Source organism: Mesoplodon densirostris, chromosome 4, assembly GCF_025265405.1.
Source record: "Mesoplodon densirostris isolate mMesDen1 chromosome 4, mMesDen1 primary haplotype, whole genome shotgun sequence".
NCBI lineage: Eukaryota > Metazoa > Chordata > Mammalia > Artiodactyla > Ziphiidae > Mesoplodon > Mesoplodon densirostris.
Window position 1 is genome coordinate 173,251,029 of NC_082664.1, and position 22,891 is coordinate 173,273,919.

The window sequence follows — 22,891 nt, forward strand, 5'->3', positions numbered from 1 at the left end:
GTCTTTCTGATACTTGGAAACATTCATTGGAAATTCTGTAAAAGTTGCACTTTTCATATCCATAAAAGGCCAATTAATTTTTTTCTGGGACCATGATTATTGTACTTTTATACTTGTGTTCTTCAAGAAAATCTGCTTCCTTTTGTGGCCTTTACTCTTTGGGTCTGTATTATAGAATTTCGACACCCACTTTTTTATCAAAAGCCAAGGAAAACTTCCAAATTTCCATAACTACATCCAGGTTTAAGCTCCTAGGTCAGATCTGGGTGCTCTGTGGAAACAACACTATTTAGATAGTATTATTTTAACATTTAAAAAAATGATTTATTCTTTAATTTTTTTGGTTGGAAAAAGTACAGAAAACCTAACAATATAATAATACAGTAGACATTACCAAAATTAAACAGATACTTGCATCTGTTTGACACCTAAGAGGTAGAGTGGCACAGTGGTTAAGATCATTAGCTGGGTGAGTCATACAGGTTACTTCTCTTTGCCTCAGTGTTCCTCATCTGTAAAATGGGGATAATTACAATAGCAACCTCATAAAGAAGATTAAATGAGTTAATCTGTTTGGAGAAGGTTTAGATCAGTGCCTGGCACACAGCAAGTGCTATGTAAGTTGTCAAATTTTATTTTTTTATCCCCCCCCACCCAAAGCTTATCAAAATATAGTTAGGCTGACCTCTGGTGGCCCTCAAATTTTAAAAAGAAAGGTAATATTTCTATAATAGCTTCAGGCTTCATATGTTTTTAAAGAAGTAAAATGTAAAACCCCATCTTCTCTCCTCCCTCCTTCTTCTTTCCCAGAGCTAACCGACACCTGCAGTTGGAGAGTATAACTGCCATGCACGTTTTGGTGCTTGTGCTATATTTGGTACACGCATAAACAACATACATTAATATTTTGTGTGTTATAAAACTTTACATAAATGGGATCATACTGCATGTATCCTTTTGTAACTTTCTGTGTTCACTCAACTTTACCTTTTGGAGATTTATCCATGTTGGTAGATGTGGTTCTACTTCATTCATTATAACTGTTGTTGACAATTCCATTATATGAATGAACCACTGAGAACAAATCAATGAGAAATAGTGCCACAATGAGCACCATGCAGCCGGTGACCACACATGAGATTTTTATCTGTGATGGATAATTTACAAGAAATAGCCAGCTTACAGTATGCACATCTGACATTTCACCAGGTGTCCTAAAATGATTGTGCAAATTTGCACTTTCACCAGCAGTGAATAACAGACCCCATTTTCCCGTGACTTCACCAGTAATTGAGGTTATTGGATTTACTGACTTTTGCCTATCTGGTGGGTATAAAATAGTACATCAATTTTTCCATTTTTATTTCCATAATCACTAGTGAGATTGGGCATTTTTATATTTATTGCCTGCTGGGGTTTCTTCTGCCATGAGTTGCCTATTTATATCCATTTTTGCATATCCACTATTGCCCATTTTCTATTTTCTTATTGATTTATGAGGGTTCTTTAATTATTCGGACTACTAATCCCTGGTAGAGCATGTGAGTTGTAACTATCTTCTTTCAGACTCTGGTTTGTCTTCTTTACTTTGTTCTCAGTGTCTTTTGTAGTACAGAATATTCATTTTAATTAAGCAATACTTTCTGGGAGTTACCTGACAGTCCAGTGGTTAGGACTCTGCACTTTCATTGCCGAGGGCCCAGGTTCAGTCCCTGGTCGGGGAACTAAGACCCAGAAAACCATGTGGTGCAACCAAAAAAAAAAAAAAAAAAAAGGCAATACTTTTCTCTGTGGTTTATAGTTTTTATTTCTTTTAAAAGTCTTTCCCTCTACCAGTATGCAAGGATACAACACCATGTTTTATTTTATTTCATAGTTTAGCTTCTCACACGTAGGTCTTTAGTCCATTAGGAATTTATTTTACTTATGTTGTAAGGAAAGGATATTTTTTACTTTTTCCATATGTTGCACCAATTCTCCTGACACTGTTTATTGAGTAGTTGTTTCTCCATGGACTTGTACCACCACCTCAGTCATACCAAGCTTTCATAAAACCTGTGTCTTCTTCTAGGCAATCTATTTTGTTCCATAGTCCTGTTTGTTCTATCCCTGTGCCAGAACCACACTGTCCTAACAGTGTTGATATCTGGTAGGAAAATACTCCCTCTAACTGTTGTTCCTCAAAATCGACATATTGTTATAAGTGGTATGTATTTTTTTTAAATGTATTTATTTATTTATTTATGCTGCGTTGGGTCTTCGTTTCTGTGCGAGGGCTTTCTCCAGTTGTGGCGAGCGGGGGCCACTCTTCATCGCGGTGCGCGGGCCTCTCACTATCGCGGCCTCTCTTGTTGCGGAGCACAGGCTCCAGACGCACAGGCTCAGTAATCGTGGGCTCACGGGCCCAGTTGCTCCGCGGCATGTGGGATCTTCCCAGACCAGGGCTCGAACCCGTGTCCCCTGAATTGGCAGGGAGATTCTCAACCACTGCACCACCACGGAAGCCCATAAGTGGTATGTTTTTATCAAACTATATTCTCTGATTTTTTTCTAGTATTGGGGGTTGCTTTTGAGTCTCTATATTGATCTTACATTATTCAGTCATATTGAATCCTTATGAGTTCTAACACTGTGTCTGCAGGTTTCCTTGGATTCTCTGTTGCATCATCTGAGAATAATCACAATTTTGGTGATCCCTTCCAATCCATATGCCTTGTATTTCTTTTTCTTGTATTAACTGGGACTTTAGCTGCAACGATAGCAAAAATTCTGAATTTGAAGAGAATGCCTCTAAGATTTCATCATCGAGTGCTATGCTTGTTGGAGGTTTTTGGTGGATGCCTTTCACCACATTAAGAAAGTTCTCTTTAATTCTTTTTTTTATTTTATTATTTTTTAAATTTATTTATTTTAATTTATTTTTGGCTGTGTTGGGTCTTTGTTGCTGCGTGCGGGCTTTCTCTAGCTGCAGTGAGCAGGGGTTACTCTTCGTTGCGGTGCGAGAGCTTCTCATTGCAGTGGCTTCTCTTGTTGCGGAGCTCAGGCTGTAGGTGCACGGGCTTCAGTAGTTGTGGCATACAGGCTCTAGAGCGCAGGCTCAGTACTTGTGGCGCATGGGCTTAGTTGCTCCGTGGCATGTGGGATCTTTCCGGACCAGGGCTCGAACCTGTGTCCCCTGCATTGGCAGGTGGATTCTCAACCACTGCACCACCAGGGAAGTCCTTATAATATGTTTTGCCTTAATTGTTGAGTAAGCTTTAAGATTAAATTATTGACCCAACTGCTGTTGCTCTGAGTGACTTTGTGCTGTAACCTCTTCATAGCCAAGTGTCTAACTCTCCATGTAAGAGGGCAGTAAGACCCACTGGGAAGGACTGGCTCATAGCACCAGAAATCAGCATCTTAGATATGCACGTCTTTAACACAGCTTGAATTCCAAAAGTTATCTACAGGTATCAGTGTTTTTTAGAGAAATGCTTTGGGATGCTCACTTCAACAGTATTATCATTTCACTTGAGTCCCAACTGTACTAATTTGTCTGGAACAAAACCAAGTTAAGGGATTAAGCACTAATGGTGCTGTTACTAAGACTCTGTGTCAAGAATGAGTACCTCCCAGAAGGATCTCTGTCCGCTGACTGCTGTCAGTCAGGTTGTTGGGTGGGCAAGACTCTATCATATTTAACTTTTATACAAACTTACTTTTTAACACATCCTGTCATGATTCTAACATGTGTTGCTCCACAATTATGATTCTTTAAAGCACATTCTAAATTAGGATTTCACTTAAAATTGCTGTTGCAATTTTTCAGTCCCTCATTAAGACTTTCCAGAGGGTCTTCATAGTTCTCCAGTTATAACTCATAGAAGATAAATTAGTTAAAAGACTTAACAAAGTCTTGCCTTATCTTTTTTTTTTTTTTTTTTTTTTTTGCGGTACACGGGCCTCTCACTGTTGTGGCCTCTCCCGTTGCGGAGCACAGGCTCCGGACGCGCAGGCTCAGCGGCCATGGCTCACGGGCCCAGCCGCTCTGTGGCATATGGGATCTTCCCGTTCCGGGGCACGAACCTGTGTCCCCTGCATCGGCAGGCGGACTCTCAACCACTGCGCCACCAGGGAAGCCCTTGCCTTATCTTTAAATATCACATGTCTGAAAGAAATAAGAAAATATCTGATTGATATAATCCATTTCAGTTACTGCAGCAAAGATTTGGTATTTACCTAAATCAAAGACACTAAAATCTGAGAGTAAAGTTATTCCCCACCCCGCCCCCCCCAAAAAAAAGAGCATCCAGACTTCCTGTGGAGAACAGATTTTCTATTATCTTTTTCTTCCATGCAAGGCAACGCTCAGCATCTTGCTTTGTCATCTACTTGAAAAGCTATTCCGTGGGAAGGGGCGTGGCAGCATGAGTCCTCTCCGGGATGTGAAATGTTTCCGACTTTTCAAGAAACACATGTGACCTGGTCTTCAAATTGCTGCTGTGTCTGAAACAAAATGTCAGCTGGTGTTGGACCTGAATTGTTAACTTCTACATAACAGTGTCATTTATGGAACCACTGTGTAGGTTAGAACGCAGGGTGTGACCCTTGGTTTACCACTGTACCTCCCATTCCTGGCACAGTATAGAGGCTGCTTTCTTGAATGAATAAAGCCATCTCTACAAGTCTGTCCAAGGTACATCTCAGTGCGTTACACTTCTTTTTAAATCATAAGACTCTTAAATTCAGCATCTTAAGGATAACACCACGACATTAACTATCCTAGAATCTTTCGCTTGTATTAAATACCAATGTCTTCCCCATTTCAGATGCCAATTTACATTCTACCAGCGCCACTTATAGTTTAATATGTTCCCCTCCCTTGGCCCATCACTTCTGGCTTAAAAACTTACCCAATTAACTGAATAGGAACCCTAATTGGCCAGTCTCTTTAGATCTGTGAGGGTCATCTTTTAAGATGATCAAATCAAAGCATGCTAATTTGAGAAAATATAAAAAATATAGAAAATCATGAAGAAAAGAACATCACCCAAGAACTTACCACCCAAAGACAACCTCTCTGGACATTCAACAAGTAGGAAGACTTAACCATGAACCTGATGAAACCAAGGTTCAGGCCCCTATAAATAAATGATTTACTTTCATAATGAATTTTATGTTTCTAACTTTGTATTCTTATTCTGAAGGAGGTCCCTCAAAATTGTAATAAGCTTCAGGACCCACAAAACTTGGATCCATCACTGCCATTAAGATGATTAATTGATTTTTTAACATCTAGTTCCTTTCTGTTTTATAACATACTTTGCCACTTGACAAAATACAAATTTTTTTCTCATTGCCATTTTCTTTTAGAATTCCTTTTGATAACAGTGTAGTGTTCCAGTGAATGGATTTATTATATGAATTGATTTATTAAATGAATCCTCTAATGTTGGAATCCACTCTTCCTTCCCCCCTGCCTCCGCTTATTCTTATAAATGATGCTTTATTGAGCATCCTGGTAAGTATATCTTTGTGCATAAATGTGTAGAAGTTGAATTACTGGCTCAAACGATATGTGTATTTTGGGGGCTTTTGACACATATTGACAAATAGCTCTTTGGAGAAGTGGTTTCAACTTTCTTTCCCAACAGTGGTTTGTGAGGGAACTCATTTTCCCAGCTCCTGTCAGCACTGTTTATTTTATTGTAAAAACTTTTGCTAATTTCATGGGTATAAAAGCTATCTTATTATTTTAATATTTATGTTTTTCTTATTAAGGTGAAAATTGTTAGTTTTCCATCAGAACGTACTCTGAGAGCTCTTTATATTTTTAGGGCATTAGCCATTTGCCAGTTACAATGCGTATTGATCACCTAGTCTTAAACTGGATTTGGAGAAGCAGAGGAATTTAGGTCATTTGGAATTGTCACCATCATCTGCCGGCAGCAAATGCCATTTAGGGGAAATTGTAGAAGGCATTCCAGAAGGCAAGCCTACGTCTGATTAAGTTGGCCACGTTACCGGGAGAATTGAATTCATTTCAACTAAAAGATATCTGAGCATCTATTATGTGCCTAACACTTTACTATCTATTACCCTTTGATGAATACAGCTAATTGTAATGCAGAATTTCGCAGAAATGCAAAAGCCATGCTTGCAATTTCAATAAGACATATTTGAGAAAAGTTCCTCAATTCTTAATGGAAAAGTGTTGGCGGGGTGTTTGGGGCAGTTGGCTCAGAGATAGAGCACGTGCTAAGCAGAAGTGGTGGGAAAGTCCCCCAAGTGGTTGGCACAGCGTGGGGAGTGAGCATGCGTCATAAAGTCACAGAGCAGCAAAATGTCCAGTACAACTATGATGTCCTAGGAATGTGGCGTGATTTGGGGTAATAAGGCAGCGATGGGAGACTGAGGTATGTTTTAGTTCGTTTGGGCGGCTGTGACAAATTACTGAAGACAGGGTGTCTTAAACAACAATGTATTTCCCACAGTTGCAGAGGCTGGGAAGTCCAAGGTCAAAGTGTCTGGAGGACCCACTTCCTGGTTTGCAGTTAGCCATCATCTCATTGTATCTCCACAAGCCAGAGGGCAGAGATAGAAAAGAAACACTGCCATGTCTGTTCTTATGAGAGTGCTAATCCCATTGGGGAAGGGGCTCCACCCTCATGACCTAATTACCTCCCAGAGGCCCCACCTCCAAATGCCATCACAGTGGGCATTAGGATTTTAACATGAATTTTGGAGGAACATAAATATTCAGTTCTTAGCAAGGTCACACAGTGAAAATCCTTGCATGCCATATGAAGATAAAGAGCATTTTAGAAGATGTCCCGCATTCTGGAATGGATTCTGAGATTCAGAAAATTATGAGGATGTGTAACACGATGTGACCTGCCAAGTGCACTTAATTTTTTGCAGACTGTCACCGAGAGTTCTTGGTGACAAACACACGTTCCATTTGCAGAGCCATTGAGATGGAAGACCCCAAGTGTTCAGGCTTCTCAGAAGGTCTGCAAGTGCTTTGAGATTCCTTTCAACACTCTCGCTTTCAGGGCTCTGGGCCTTCCCCTACTCTCCCAGCATGTGCATTATTTCTAACCATGTGTCATCATTTACTTCAGTTGACTTCAAGACAGGAGTATTTTTTCCAAGCTGCCCCCATCATGCTTCCACATCTTCAAGCAGATGGTCAGGCTAAAAGTGTGAGGACAGCTAAGATGGTCTAGAGAGGCCAACTGGAGGAGATGGATGTGGCTAAATGCAAAATTTTGGAGGCTGTGTGCTTCCAGGGAGAGATTGTGGCTTCTGCGGATTGACAAAGTGGGATATATAAGTTAGTTAAGCCATTTTACCACCTGTAACTTGTGGCAAGTTACTTGGACCTTCTGAGCTTCCTTCTCCCTATCTGTGAAATGGGGCCATAGCAGCGACCTCATCAGAGATGCTGATTCAGTGAAATTACATGTGTACCGTTCCTGACACACAGCAGACATCCTATAAATGCATTTCCCATGTCCTCTTCCCTTCCTCATAAAAAGGGAGTTTATCATCTAAAGTCCTTCAGACTTCCTCTGAATCTGGAACAGCCAGCACTAACTCAGCGAGGGAAGAATGCCAGAGCATGCTGAATCTCATCACCGTGCCAACAAAACGCCATCGTAGATTAAGAGAATTCCTTCTGAGTTTAAGCATTTCTAAATACCTTTCCTGAACTGAGAAGGCAGGCTGAACCAAGTGTAAAAAGACTATTCTCCCCTGTTTGTAAAAGCATCTTTTCCATCTTCTTTGGATTTTCATGATCTGTAACTGGACTTGTGTACCCAGCTGGCAGCTGCACCAGCCAGACCCTGAGGTAACTGTAGTGTAAGCCCAATTGTTTTTCTCACTCAGATCAGCCTACAAATTCTATTTCAAGCACACACACGTACAGAATGCAGATGTGGGAATGAAAACCAGGCCCTTTTGTGGAATGAGGCCGTGATATTTGACTGTAGTGAGGCCACTAGTGGCCCATGTACAGGGTCCCCACCCAGGCATAGTTGGGGCTCAGACCTCAAGAGTGGTTTTGGCCTTTGGGTATGACATTAGCAATCACATGGACAGTCACCACATCTCCCATTTGGGGCAAAGACATTGCACAATCTATGATCAGACAGGCTTGAAAGGCTTTTTCTGTACACTTAAAAACGTGTAACAGCATGGAAATTCTAGAAAACTAACTTTCTGAAGACGCTAAGTATCATTCAAAAGGTCTACTCCAATCAAGGAAATGGCCACTTGAGAATGTGCTTCTCGTGTATCCAAACCAGGAACGAGATTCCTAGGCTGTTCACCTCATGCAGCAAAAGCTCTTATAGCCCAGATGGATCCCAAAATGAACATTCCTTTTGGATGACTAATAAATCATTTATTCAGTCATTCATTCATTCAACAAATATTTATTAAGAACCTACTATATCATTGGTAGTATCACAGGTACTAAGGATACCCTGGTGAACATCAACAACAAAAAACATTTTTAAAGAATTCCCTGGCGGTCCAGTGGTTGGGACTCTGCTCTTTCGCTGCCAAGGATGCGGATTCAGTCCCTGGCCGGGAACTAAGATTCCGCAAGCCATGAGGTGCAGCCAATAAATAAATAAATAATTACATAATAAAAAAATTAAAAGGAGACAAGAGGAACTGGATATTTTTTTAAAAAATCCCTGGCCTCACGAAGCTTCCATTTCAGCAGGAGAGACTGACAATAAACAGTAGTAATAATGAAACTATGAGTTATAGTGTATAGTGAAAAACACTCAGGAAGAAAATGAAGCAGGGATGGGGTATGAAATACGAGACAGAGTGGGTGCTGAAATTTTGGAGAAGGTGGTGAGGGGAGGCCTCGCTGGGAAGCTGACTTTCATGAAAGACTTGATTGATGGTTTGGATAAATATAGACTTAGATCAAACATATTTCCTCCCGGATTTTCGAGGCTGTGTCTCCATTGTCTTTGGTTTCTGGGCTGCTGTTAAGAAAGCGAATGCCCTTCTGACTTCTGCTCCTTTGTGACTTTTCTCCACACCCGCTGGGAACTTGTAGGAACCTCTGTTTTTCCCCTGCCATCTGGAACGTCTCAGTGACAAGCCTGAGTGTGTTGAGCATTTCATGAACACTTTCAGTCTCCAAGCTCATGGCCTTCAGTTTGGGGAGAAAAAAAAAATCTGATAATACCTCTGGAAAACTGCTCTGTTTTTCCTGACCTCCTTACCCAAATCCCCATTATTAGAAATTGAGAGGCTCTGAAGTAATTCTCTATTGTTCTTACTGGTTCTCACCTTTTCCCCTCTCTTAGTCGTTTTGCTGCCCTTTTTGAGATTTCGTCAACTTTTTCTTCTCCTCTGAATTTGTCATTTCTGTTCTCATGGTCCCCAGAGCCCGCTCTTGCTCTCCAAATTTCGCCTTTTCTTGGACTGTCTCATCTCTTCTGAGTTTCTGTTTTCCGTTTATTTCTCACATGAAAGAGGCTTTATGAAATGTCTATTAACCCTTGCTAGTCTGTTCATGCATAAGCGAGGCACGGTCGTACTCACTGGAAGCTTTTATATATGGCCCAGGGCGCTTCACGATGGAGTGACCGGACAGAATCTAAACCTTACCCTCAAAAATCTGTTGGTCTGTTCTTGGAGGACAGTCAGCTTTCCTCCAGTTTCCCGACCAAGATGTCAGCCCTTTGCCGGAATTTTGTCAGAGGGCACCTCATGCATCTTCCCCTGTGCCTCGTGACCCAGAATCCAGTCCGTTGGTTCAACATCTTCAGTGGTTCTGCTGTGGCTTTGGGGACTCGCTTGGCTGAATGGGGTAGACGGGGGGCTGGAGGAAGCTCGCTGCACCATTACAAGGATTCAGCCGGCCCTCATGCTTCCCACACACTCTGCATTCTTAGCTTCAGAAGGATCTGGTGCCTCTTTTCCTGAACTTCCCTGGCCCTGCAGTTATGCAGAGTTCTGTGCTTGAAGGCCTAGGTGTCAGCTTTCTCTTGTCTGCTGTTGTTTCCTCTCTCCTCCCCTTAATTCTTTGATTTATGCTTTTTAAATTCTTCATTGTCATCTGAATGGAATTTCAGAAGGAGATGGACATAAATTGGTTACCTGAACTGCCATATTTAAGCACAAGTCACATTCTCTTCTGTTTTGAGTCTCTCCTGCCAAAAATTACCCTATTGGTCCTGGTAGAGTGCCTCAGGAGATTCTCACAAGAAGTAGGAATCAAACGAAATGTCAGGATCTTCCATCCCGGCGCAGTTATCTATCTCTGAACAAGTGACCCTAAACATAGTGACCTAAAACAACCACAATTGTTTATTTGCTCATGATTCTGCCATTTGGGCAGTGTTTGGAGGGGGCATCTCATTTCTGTTCGACGGGACATCGGCTGGGACAGCTCTCCTGGGACTGAGGGTTCCCCTCTCAAGATGGTGCACCCACATGACCGGCCAGTGGTCCTGGCTGGAGAATGGGTGCTCAGCGGGGGCCGACAGTCAGGGCTTCCGTTCTTCTTCATGTGGCCTTGGTTGGGCTCCACGGACGCTTGGTTCCGTGAGGGAGCGTCCAAGACCACATTCACCACGAAGCCAAGCTCCCTTGTGCAAACTCATATCGAGCTTCCATTTTGCATCACACTTGCTAGTGTCCCATTGGCCAAAGCAGGTCACATGGCCAAGCCCAGACTCCATGTGGGAAGGGACACTCCACAGGGCCATGATGGCTGGGAGGCATGGTTCATGGGGAGCCACATGCCCCCTGGAAGTTTAAAATGCTGTGATCCTGTGCTTCTTTGCGTAACTGATTTGTTCCATTTTCTTTCTGACACATTGGGGCACCAGACTCTTGTACTGTAGATATTTTCATTTGATATAAACATTTAATATGTATTAGAGCCACAGAAATATTGTAGCATTTCCACTTAAAACAGTTCTGAATGGACATAAAGATATAACCTATGTCATTTACCTATTGCTATAATGATTGTGTTCCTGGTTAGTGAAAGACATGGGAAAAAATTCACCCTATGGGGTCAAATTCCTAAATATACCTTTCAAGGGAATTGAGTATTGTCTTTTGCCTTAGGTTACCAAAGGTTAGCTTCTTGTCCTTTTGGTTTTAAAATAGTTGAAAATGAGCCTCTTTAACACCTGCCCAGACTCCAAAGAATAAAAGTGGGTATTTACATCATAACCAGAGAGCGCATTTCTTGGAAATTCCAAACACGTGTCTCTTGTGACGTGCTTTGCAAGCGTGTCCAGAACATTCCTGCCTGTGGTAGGGCAGAAGTGGCTTAGCTTGTGCTGTGTGTTGTGTGAGTCTTGGTCTGTGACTGATAACTGTGTCCATCTTGTGTGCAGGGGTTCTTTATCTCCAGTATGGAGATGAAACCAAGCAGCTCAGGATGCCGAACGAAATTACAAGTGCAGACACAATCCGTGCTCTCTTCGTAAGTGCCTTTCCACAGCAGCTCACCATGAAAATGCTGGAGTCGCCCAGTGTCGCCATTTACATCAAAGATGAAAGCAGAAATGTCTATTATGAGTTAAATGATGTCAGGTAAGCAGTTACGTCATTTGTTTGTGTGCGTGTGTCCACCATCTTGCGTTGAGGGTTGGTACCGACCCCTTATCTCTTTGTGTTCCAGTGAAGAAAGCACACCTGTTGTCCTGATGGGCAGGTTTATTTTACCCAGGTGTGAAACCACTATCTGGTTTTCTAGAACTCATTGACAAGGTTTGGTTTACAAAGGTGAGGACAGACTTCTCCCACACAGATCTTTGCATGTTACATCTGAAAGGAATGGAAGAAATGAGCCAGTCTGGGGACTGGGGAACTAAGGCCCAGAAAGATCATATGAGTTGAAGGTTATACTTACAGGTGGAACTTAACCAACTTCTTCTCAAGGGTTCTTGTCATCACAGACAGAGCCTGTAGACATTTTAGGTAATGATCTCACTGGCCTATTCTTTTTTTTTTTTTCTTTATATGAACAAGTTAGAATAAAAGCAGTGGACTCTATGCTATTGTCCACAAGAAAGGAGGCTAAGAAGCATTCTCCTTTTCCATTTGTTTCTTAAATAGTTGGCCTTTACTAAAGGATCCCACTTTCTTGGTGAGCTTTCTCCTGGGCTTCTAGTAAAATGTACTCTAAAACGAGGCTAAATGGAGTCATGCTGTGGCAGGTGGCACGGAAAGAGAAACATCTTTATCGACCGCAGTGGTGTTGTGCATAGAACAGAAGGGACCCATCTGAGCTCTTCCAGCCAAACAAGCCTGAGAAACAGGACTTAAATCAACACAAGCAGCAGTTGCTAGTATAGCCGCTGAACATTCTAGAGTGGAAAAAAATGATTGAGTGACTCATCCAGCCCTTTCATTTGATGGGACCAGAACCTCTGATGCATAAAAGTAAGACTTACTCAAGATCATGTAGCCAATTAATTTCTAAGCCCAGACCCAAACCTGACTGTCCATATTCTTGGCCAAGAATTTTTTATTTCCTCCGAATGTTCTCCCCTCAACTCATCTGGGCCCCAAGTTGGACTTCTGGATCCCTTCCCTGTGGGGATAGCAGACTTTCCTGTTTCTTCATCATGGAATTAATAGGAACTACTTTTAAAAAATATGCCTTTAGTGCATAATAAATGTAAACTGATAAATATCTAACAGCGATCTGAAATGACATATTTAGGCATGTACCAAAGCATATGAGTAATTGAGAGCTTTCAATGTTCGACACATGCCCTAAGGTATAGGTGCTATATCTGTTACCCAACCTTCCTGCTTTTTAAAAACGTTTAAATATTCATGGGTTTCAGAAAATTTACGTTTGTTTTTTGAAATAAATTATTAATCGAGCTGTCACCAAAAAAGTCCTGAATTTACAAAACATAAACTTAAACATGAAGTAATCACATGATATTTAGAGAGTATGTTCACAGTCATATAATCTCATGTAGTATTTTAACATGGACAGTCATCTTCTTGAATTTCTGCGTTTTGCAGTTACAGAACTTGAGGGATATGATAATGATAAATACATATTAAACTACACAAAGCCACTTTTGATTGTGGAGCTCAAGGCTGATGAGATTATTGTAAGCAGTTGGACCCCACTGTCTTGCAGCCCGTGCAAGAATTTTTGTATTACAGGGTTTCCCTGGTGGCGCAGTGGTTAAGAATCCGCCTGCCGATGCAGGGGACACGGGTTCGAGCCCTGGTCTGGGGGGATCCCACATGCCGTGGAGCAACTGGGCCCGTGAGCCACAACTACTGAGCCTGCGCGTCTGGAGCCTGTGCTCCACAACAAGAGAGGCCGCGATAGTGAGAGGCCCGCGCACTGCGATGAAGAGTGGCCCCTGCTTGCCACAACTAGAGAAAGCCCTGGAACAGAAACGAAGACCCAACGCAGCAAAAATAAATAAATTAATTAATAAACTCCTACCCCCTACATCTAAAAAAAAAAATTTTTTTTTTTGTATTACAATGAGTCATGATTTTCTAGAGGCTTTCCCAAGCCTCAGAGTATGACTGCTAAGACTTTCTGCACACATTCTTTGGGAATGTTGTGACGTAGTCACAAAAAGAGAAATGGGAGAGACGGCAAAGAGGAAAAGGTACCCAGAACTTCCAAACTGAGATGATCCTTCTTGATGCAAATTCAGTTGATAAAATAATGGATTGGCCAAAAAGTTCATTCTGGTTTTTCCGTAAGATGTCATGGAAAACCTGAATGAACTTTTTGGCCAACCCAATAAATGAAAGCAGAGCTTGAGAGAAGTGATCACTTTAAACAATAATAATTTTCAGTTAGTTTGTTTCTATTTGCAAAAATGATGGTCTCCTTGATTCTTAGGCTGTGGTACTGATAGCCTGATTTTTTAAAAATCTCATTTAAAATATTTTAAGTGGAAAGTCATTGGTTTATAAATCTGTCTATAATTTTACTTTTCAGTGTTTTGATTTACATATAAAAAGTGGATCTAAAAATATTTAAGTGGATAAAATGTGTTTATGTGGTGATGATTATCATATTTATGTGAGATGATCACATGTATGTCCTTTCCAAAGAATTATTATTCTTTGCTTTTATGCATAAAATGCCTCAAGTATATTTTATTTTATTTCACCATCAGCATTAAATAGAATCTTGCTCCTTGCAAGAAAAAAAAAAAATGTAGCGTGTAGATTTTACCTGAAGACACTGGCTTTAGTCTTTCTAAACCCAGAGACAAATTTCATTTCACATCCAGTATTTTCGAAGCGACGGTATAGTTGTTAAACATTTGGTTCTTTCATCATGGTGTTGGGTTCTCCATCTTTTCCTTAGGGAAATGCTACAGAGAGTTTAGGCTGAAATTCTGTGTTGTAAATGTTGCCATGGTAAACACAAGCTGGGCCTTTACTGTTGGTTCATCTTGGATGAACATGTTTCTAAATTAATAAATCAACCTCCTGTGTTTTAAGTACCTTCAGACCCACACTAAGTTTTTTTCATGGCTCAAGTCAGGTTTTCAGTTTCTTTACATCATCCCTTGGGACTTTGCCCCCTCCTCCTCCCAGCCACAGGGTTAGTTCCTGCAGTGAATCCCCACATCCTTTTCTTCTGCAACCTCTTCCCCTCCTAGTAACTTAGTCACTTCTAATAACAAGGACCGCACGCCTCCCCTTAAGCAGACTTCTAATGAGCTGCTTGAAATTTGGAGCAACCATGCAAGCCGGGGCTAGTCACTGCTTTAAAGCAACCACTGACGGATATTTGGTGGAGGGAAGCAAGCCTCATCCAAGGATGCTCCACTTCGTTGAAAACAGAAACACAACCCAATAATCCCAGTGATTGCGATCAGCCCACAAAACATGTGGCTGCAGATGGAGGAAAGGAACATGTCTTCCTGCACAGGGTTCCCTGAGCTCACCATGCTGCCACTGGCAGGAATCACAGTGTAGACAGGGCTAAACGTTCCTGGGGGTGTGCCTTCTGCTGATGAAAGCCGCAGATGGAGGGCGAAGGACTTCGTAGACATTCCTAAGCTCTTAAATAATTTGGAGGTAGGCTCTTAGCGAGTTGTGGTTCTGTCCTTTGCAGCAGTACGAGGGACTCCAGGGTGACTCCAGGATTCTAAGTGTTTTCAGAGGGAGAGACAGACCAGTGGAAGAATTTATCCGCTGGTTCTCCTGTAATTCAACTTGTATGTAGAACAGTATTTTTTAAAATCCACTCTGGAGAGAAGAATCTAATAAAATTTTTAAATGCCTTAAAAAATCCACTATGGAAGAAAAAAAGGCATTGTAAAGATACTAGTTTTGATCTTTGTGGTACTTTTTTTTTTCTGGACTGCAAATACATTTTCTTTCCCTTGCTTAAGGTGTTTGAAGGAAAAAAAAGCATTTTTCCTTTGCATGTATTCGTGAGATAAGCAGAAAACCAGGTGTCTGGGCAAAGTAAACAATTAAATATTTAAATATTAACCAAATCCCTTTGAATGTATTGTAAATATTGGAGCTTTATTGTTTCTTAAAGTGTTAGCTTTCATTGCCCAGAATCTTGAAAGAAGGTTTATGCTCCCCGATGTTTACGGGCGGAGAACTACGGAGAAAGAATAATACTTTCCTGAGGAGCCAAAAAAAAAAAGGAAAGGAAAGAAAAGCTGAAGTCATTTTTCTCCTTTGCCTTATTTATTTTTGCCTATTTTTATGGTAAAAGAACTTTTTGCCTGGTTGATTGCACACAACGGCTAGATTGTCTGTGGATGTCTTTTACCTGATTCTTACGGGCAGACGAAGGAAATGGCCAAAATAAGGCTCCTTTCATCTGCCATAGTTATTGATGTTTTTGATTCCAGGAACATTCAGGACAGATCCCTTCTCAAAGTGTACAACAAGGATCCTGCCCATGCATTTAACCACACACCGAAAACTGTGAACGGAGACGTGAGGGTAAGTGTCCCTGTTCTATTTTTACTTTAATTCTGTGGGTTGAACCATCCCTCCTTCTGGCATTTGGTCCCTGTGTAATCACACCCAAACACCAGATTTGGGGGCTTCTTACTGCTCTTCTTGTCTGATAATTCATTATTTGTTCATTGGTAGAGAAATCAGATCTCCTGATCATTTGGAGTAAAAGGATTGAAACAGGGCTTCACACATCCTAATTCATCTCTAAGAATGGAGTTTAGTTATGTCCTTACTCCAGGGGGGTCCTGAAAATCTGTACATGAAAGGGTTCTTGGTCCATAATACATTAACTTACTCAGAGGATCTCTTGCTGTTTTTTCTCCAGTTAAAAACAAGACTAACATACCAACAACAACAAAGCCCGTGCACAACTGCATGTAGAATCTATTAATATCCTTATATCTGCTATTCCAAGTCCTAGCAGCCTAATTAAATTATTTACCTCCTAATTCAGGACTGTTTGCTGTTATAACAGCAAATAATGTTAAATATGATCAAATGTCACCTGAATTGTGTTGAGGGCAAAGTACAAAAATCTGCATCCTTTGTGAGCTAAAGTTCTCTAGATTTAGATCATCGTAGAAGATTATCCAAACATTCAAAGCACACAGGGATATTTTGAAGAATAAAGAACAGGGAAACTGAAAAGACAGATTGTAAAATCACACTAATGCAAGTCCATTAGAAAGGGATTGAGTTTCTAACAGTAGCGCTACATTCCTCTGCAGTAAAAATGAGAAGAAAAAAAGATTAACTTCTCCAGATGCACCTTCCCCCTACCCCAACCCATCGCCCCACACAAATTTAGAAGGTGCCTCGCCATTTTATATCATCCTTTCTGAGGATTAGCACTGGATGCTGAAAAGAGTTAAACTAGAAGAAAAGTAAATGAGTAGGTTCTACTGCCACAGAAACCCAGGCACTGTCTGTCCTGGAGTTGCAGTAGTGTTCTTCAAGGTCTGTGCTTCCTGACAGTGGGTATTAGTTTTTCTACTGCTGCTGCAACAAATTATCACATATTTAGTGGCTTAAAATGACACAGATTTACTACCTTACAGTTCTAGAGGTCAGAAGTCCAACATAGCTCCAGGGGACTAAAATCAAGAGGTCACTGGCGTTCCTTTCCAGAAGCTTGGAGAAAATATGTTTCCTTTTTTTCCTCCAGCTTCTAGAAGCCACCCCCATTCCTCATCTTGTAGCCCTTTTCCTCCATCTTTAAACCCAGCCAAATAGCATCTTTCTGACCCTGCTTCCCTCCTCACACCTCCAGCCCTCCCTCTTCCTCTGTTAAGGACACTTGTCATAACATTGGGCCCAATACTCCAGAATAATCTCCTTGTATTAGGGTCTACTGATCGGCCACCTTCATCCCCTTTTCCGTGTAGTCACAGGTTCTGGGGACTAGGACGAAGACATCTTTGTTCTGCCTACCACACAGGGTCTGTGAGTTTAGGACCAAGAGGCCAGGAGGTAAAATAGAAAGTGCTGGGAGAATTTCCATGTCATTCTGGACTGGAAGATGAGTGGTGATGACATTGTAGGATCAGAGCCTATACACTTTTGGAGGAAGAGGCCTCTTACATTCTCCACGGCTGCTTTTTTATGTCAGAAATAATCTGTGATTTGAAGTGGAGGCTGTGCTGCTACTTCAGGAAAGCTAGGATTTGGAGGTTTGCTTTTAGGCATTACACTTTCAGTATAGAAACCAGCTCCACGTGAAGACCGATGGAATCACGCTATTCACGAAGCCTGCGCCGAATATTATGGTACACTGCTTTTCATGACCTCATTCTCTTTCTCAGTGACATTCTAAGAGTCCTTGCTCCCTTGGAGATCCTTACTTTGTGAGACATCTAGCCTTCTAAGTTTCGTGAGTTTCAGAGTTCTGTTTTTGCTACGTGCAGTCCACACAGGGGCCCCAGAATCGCCTCTGAAAATCTTGTTTATGGCTGGGGAGGACACCTGTTTTTAACTCTTGAGCAGATGTGGTATCTCCGTAAGGAGCAGCAGTGAGCATGGAGAAAATCAAGTATTAACCATCTGGACAGAGTCTATGAGGATTCAGAACTTTGGCTCTGGGTTTCAGTAGAGTTGTTCAGTTTTTACTTTTAGATGAGACCTTTGTGGGTCACTTTCTGAGTGGCCCACAGCCTGCTTTAGACAGCAGTGTTCTCTGGAGGAAAGTCAGACTGTTTGCCCTAGAGGAGGAGAAACGAATGTTCACCATCCAACCCACAGAAAAACTTTCAGGTTTCAGTGAAGACGACTTAGAAATGAGAAATAGAACGCAGTTTTAAAACCAACTCAGTGTGATCGTGCCTGCAGTTTGCAACTTGGCCCCTATTGATGGATTCCAGAAGCTAAAAGACCTGGAATTCCTTCTGCCTCACCTTTTGGCTCTGGGGGTTGGAATTCTGTCTCCTTCTTGATGAAGGTGGCTGCCTTGCTATTAAAGGAAAGGAAGCTGTGTTGAGTCCTGCCAGGAACGCAGCTGCATAAGCCCACTGCTCATGGTAAAGAACAGAAATAGAGAACAGAGCAAGGATCAACTGCTGTAGACTAAACCCAGCTGCATGGTGGGTGGAGAGCTCCATCTTCTCGTGTGTTTGCAGCGCGCACGTGGCCGGGAAGGAATTTGATGATAACTGCTCACCTGAGGCAGTTGTGCAGCCCTGCACCTCATGTCACTGGTCTTCATCTACCAGCCTCCAGAGGCAGCCTGGGCCAGACCTCCCAGCTGCCCACTCGTTACCAATACACATGCGTGTCTCGGAAAACATGGGTGGGACCAGGCAGAGGTACAACAGCGGCAATGCCAGCACTTTGTGGTGGCCTCGGAGTCTTTCCTTAGACAATGAATTTAATATCTTGCCTGTGAGAGAAGAGAAAATGTGAGACTCCGGATCCAAAACGGTCAGTTATCAGAGCAGTGATGGTAGTGGTGTTAGTCATGAAGCATGGAAAACTGAAGTATTAACGCCGAGGTTTTGGGCCTCAGGGCGTGCGTGGAATAGATGTTTGGTGGGGAAAACACGTGTCGAGTTTTTCATTGAGCATCTAGCTGAGCATTTTTTAAATTGATTTATTTTTTTAATTGACGTATAGTTGATATACAATATTGTGTTAGTTTCAGGTGTACAGCAAAGGGATTCAGTTATTTTTTCAGATTATATTCTATTATAGGCTAGTACAAGATATTGAATATAGTTCCCTGTGCTATGCAGTAAATCCTTATTGCTTATCTATCTTATGTATAGTAGCTTGTGTCTATTAATCCCATACTCCTAATTTGTCCCTCCCTTCTTCCCTCCCTCTCCCGTTTGGTAAACATGTGTTTGTTTTCTATGTCTGTGAGTCTGTTTCTGTTTTGTATATAGATTCATTTGTAATATTTTTAGATTCCACATGTAAGTGATATCATAGTATTTGTCTTTCTCTGTCTGACTTCACTAAGTATAATATTCTCTAGGTCGATCCATGTTGCTGCAAATGACAATATTTCATTCTTTTTATGGAAGAGTAATATTTCATTGTGTGTGTATTATGTATATATATATATATGTGTGTGTGTGTGTGTGTGTGTGTGTGTGTGTGTGTATACACACACACACACACCCCTCATCTTCTTAAGCCAGTCATCGGTTAATGGGCACTTGGGTTGTTTCCATGTCTTGGCTATTGTAAATAGTGCTGCTGTGAACAATGGGGTGCATGTATCTTTTCAATTTAGAGTTTTCGTTTCTTCCTGAGCTGAGCATTTTTGAAGCTAGTCTATCCAATGAGACTTGTGGTTCTCTGCTGGGACTGAGCATCCCCTGATTCTTTACATGTGGGTGCAAATCACCTGGATCTAAATGAATCGCCTGGCTTTTGTTTCATCACATTAGATAGTAGCTTTGATAATTAAGTTCCCAAGGGGCTGAGCTCACCACATGGAACGGGCCCTTTTGCCAAAATTACATATGTACTCAATGGGTTTGTAATTCACACATGTACAACTCAGAAGATGAGCTATTCCATTCCATGGCTCTCAGAGGGTACCAGGGACTTCCTGTTCACCAAACCTAGTGGCTTTTTCACAGTTTTCAGGCTTTTCCACAGTTTTCAGGCTTTTCCACCTTCTTGTGTGCTTTGAGATTACTTCCCAAGGTTCTTTGCTCCAGTCCGTCAGTTCTCTCCTTCCTGTATGTCTTTAATTTTTACTTGCAGGTAAGACAGCTTCTACCTTTGCATAGAGAATGCATTCCCCAGAATTGCCCTGCACCTTAAATTACTTCCTAATGGCCAACTCACTTACTGCCCACCAGACCTCTTCTATCTGACCTCTGCATTTCACTATGACGGGTGGTCTCCTTAGAAACCTTGGTTCCCATTACACTGCCAGCTCTAAATCCCTTGCCTACATGCAAACACACCCCAGCCTCCTTCATTTACTAACTCTTCTTCTTCCTCTTGCCCTCTACCTGGTCTTCAGTGCCTTCAGGCAGGCTTCACCTGTGTGTGTGTGTGTGTGTGTGTGTGTGTGTGTGTGTTTTAATTTGCTTTTTTTCTTTCATCTGCACCTTTTCATTTATCATTTTTGTCTTACTACTGATTTAACCATTAGGTCAATGTAGGTGTCCCTTAAAACTCTGTCCCTAACTCTGCCATTTCTCTAGAGTTCAAGACCAATGTTCAACTTTCAAGTGGTTGTCTCCACATGGTTATTCTTCCAGTGTTTCCAGTGTTTCCAGTGTATCCTGTAGAAGAAAAAAAAATCCTAATCTTTTTTTTTAGCCCCAAGCCTTTTCCTCCTTGTTCTTCTGTCTTTGTGAATGAGTACATGACTGTGCATGGTGTGTATGTGTGTGCATGTGCCTGTGTGTTTTGAAGGGTGAGAGAGAAGAGACTTAAGAAGTCGAGTTATCAGTGAGTCTTCAATGGCCTAACTCCTGTTTCTCACCCAATCCCACCAGTCCCCAGAGCCCATCCATTTCACTCTGCAAGGACTCTTACACACCATCCTGCCGCCCTGGCCTGCACAATTACTCTCACGATAGCTAACTTCTTTGTGCATTGATGAAGCATGTTGACGGGTAATTTCATGTAAATCCTCAAGGCGCCATTTTGAGGCAGGTATTGGTACAAGCCCTTGTGTTTATAGCTCAGAAAACAGTTGCTTAGGTCTGTTGAAGACACCTGCCCAAGGCCACACAGCAAGAGAGTGCAGAGCTGAGATCTGATCCAGGCAGCTTGGCTGCAGATCCCAGGCTCTTAGCAGCACCGCTCTGATGCTGTAGTTCTGGCATTCTTTATGTTTCTATCAGTCGGTTACACAACAGCCTTTAACCGGCCTCCCCAGCTCTTTTTACTCCAGTCAGTCAGCTATTTGCCAAGTCAGGTCCCTGAGCGCAACTTGCCATTGTGCAAAGAATAGCACAGGCTGATGGTCGATATCATCTCCATCCCAACAGCCAACCTGAGCCCCCTCAGTTCTTGCTCCGAGTCTCTGAAAAGCACTGTCCTTCCTCACATACAGTAAATCCCCTATATACAAATGAGTTCCGTTCTGAGAGCGAGTTCGTTAAGTGCAATTTGTTCGTTAAGTCCAACCGAGTTAGCCTAAGTACCCAACTAACACAATCACCTGTATAGTACCGTACCAGCTACATCGCCACTGCTCTTATGCTTGCTTCCGGACATCCTGGGCTTGAAATAAAGATACTGATTACTGTACTCTATACAGTAGTGTACAGTAAAGTACACAAAAGCACAGCCATTTGTAGGGGATGCACACACCTGACAATGTATGCCAGACACGTGAACTAACTTAGGTGATTGGACATGCAAACGCACGTTCGTATCTTTGAGTTTGCAACTTGAAGGTTCGTATGTAGGGGACTTACTGTCTATACCTTCCGAAATTCCACGCATCAAACATACTACAAGACGATTGCTCAATTATGTCGACAAGCTGCTGGCATGAAAAAAGGGTGGGAGGGGACACTGTTCTATTTCTCAGGTCTCTTCTATCCCCTGACAGCCAAAGGCCATGTGTGTACCATGTTTGGATCCTGATTGGAGCAAACCAACTGTAAAAGACATCTTTGAAGCCATTTGGGAAATTTGAACATGTGTTAGGAATCAGATGATATTAAGGGATAACCAGTAATTCTGTTGGGTATAATAATGGCTTGGTGGTTATTTTTTTTAAAAAATGAGACACACTAAGGTATTTACAGGCTAAAACAGCATGACTGCTGGGGTTTGCTTTAAAATGCTCTGGCAAAACAAACCCAAGAAGTGGCAATTGATGAAACAAAATTGGTAAAATGTTGAAAAATGTCAGAGCTGGATGATGGGAGTTGATTATATTATTTTCTCTACTTATTTTATGGTGGGAATGCCCATAATAAAATGTGAAAAAGTAAAATCTTGCTTTTAGAGGCCAAATAAAAGACCATCTACCCTATGAAGCCTTGCCTGTCAGATTTAATCTTTCCTTTTTGGGGAGGCATGCTATACATTCTTCTGGTGTTTCAATCCTTTAGGTGCATGCTTACCTTATCGCACAAGATTGTAAGTTCTCCGAGGGCACACACCAGCTCGTGTTCATCTATGAAAGCCAGTCTTGGTGCCTCATCCGTGGCGAGTGTAAATGCTTGTTAAGCAGATGCTTTGAGTGCTAGAATCATGGTGCTACAACTGGTGTGTTATCCATTTTCTGTCATTAACGAGAACCCACTGTAAAAATATCTCTCTGTTCTCATCACCAGAAATAGTTGTGCTTCTCCTGGTTTATTTTTATCATATGGACATTTTGAATCTTGTAAGTGATCATTTTCCCTCTTTGTGTTGCTACTCTAAAGCTTAGAATTAAATTCATGGCTCACCCACAGCTAGCGTACAGGCATTTACAGAGTGAGTGTTGGTGGTGTGCTGGCTT

At 41.8% G+C, this 22,891-nt stretch overlaps 1 protein-coding gene across 13 annotated transcripts in view; it reads left to right on the forward strand.

Annotated features, from left to right (window-relative positions):
- Positions 1-22,891, forward strand: part of KIAA1217 (KIAA1217 ortholog) — a 330,492-nt gene that overhangs the window by 196,084 nt on the left and 111,517 nt on the right. For all 13 annotated transcript variants that reach the window (XM_060097722.1, XM_060097721.1, XM_060097709.1 and 10 more), the window contains exons 4-5: positions 11,370-11,568; positions 15,855-15,948. In XM_060097722.1, the coding sequence (XP_059953705.1) occupies positions 11,370-11,568; positions 15,855-15,948 (293 nt within the window). The remainder of the gene's footprint in view (positions 1-11,369; positions 11,569-15,854; positions 15,949-22,891) is intronic.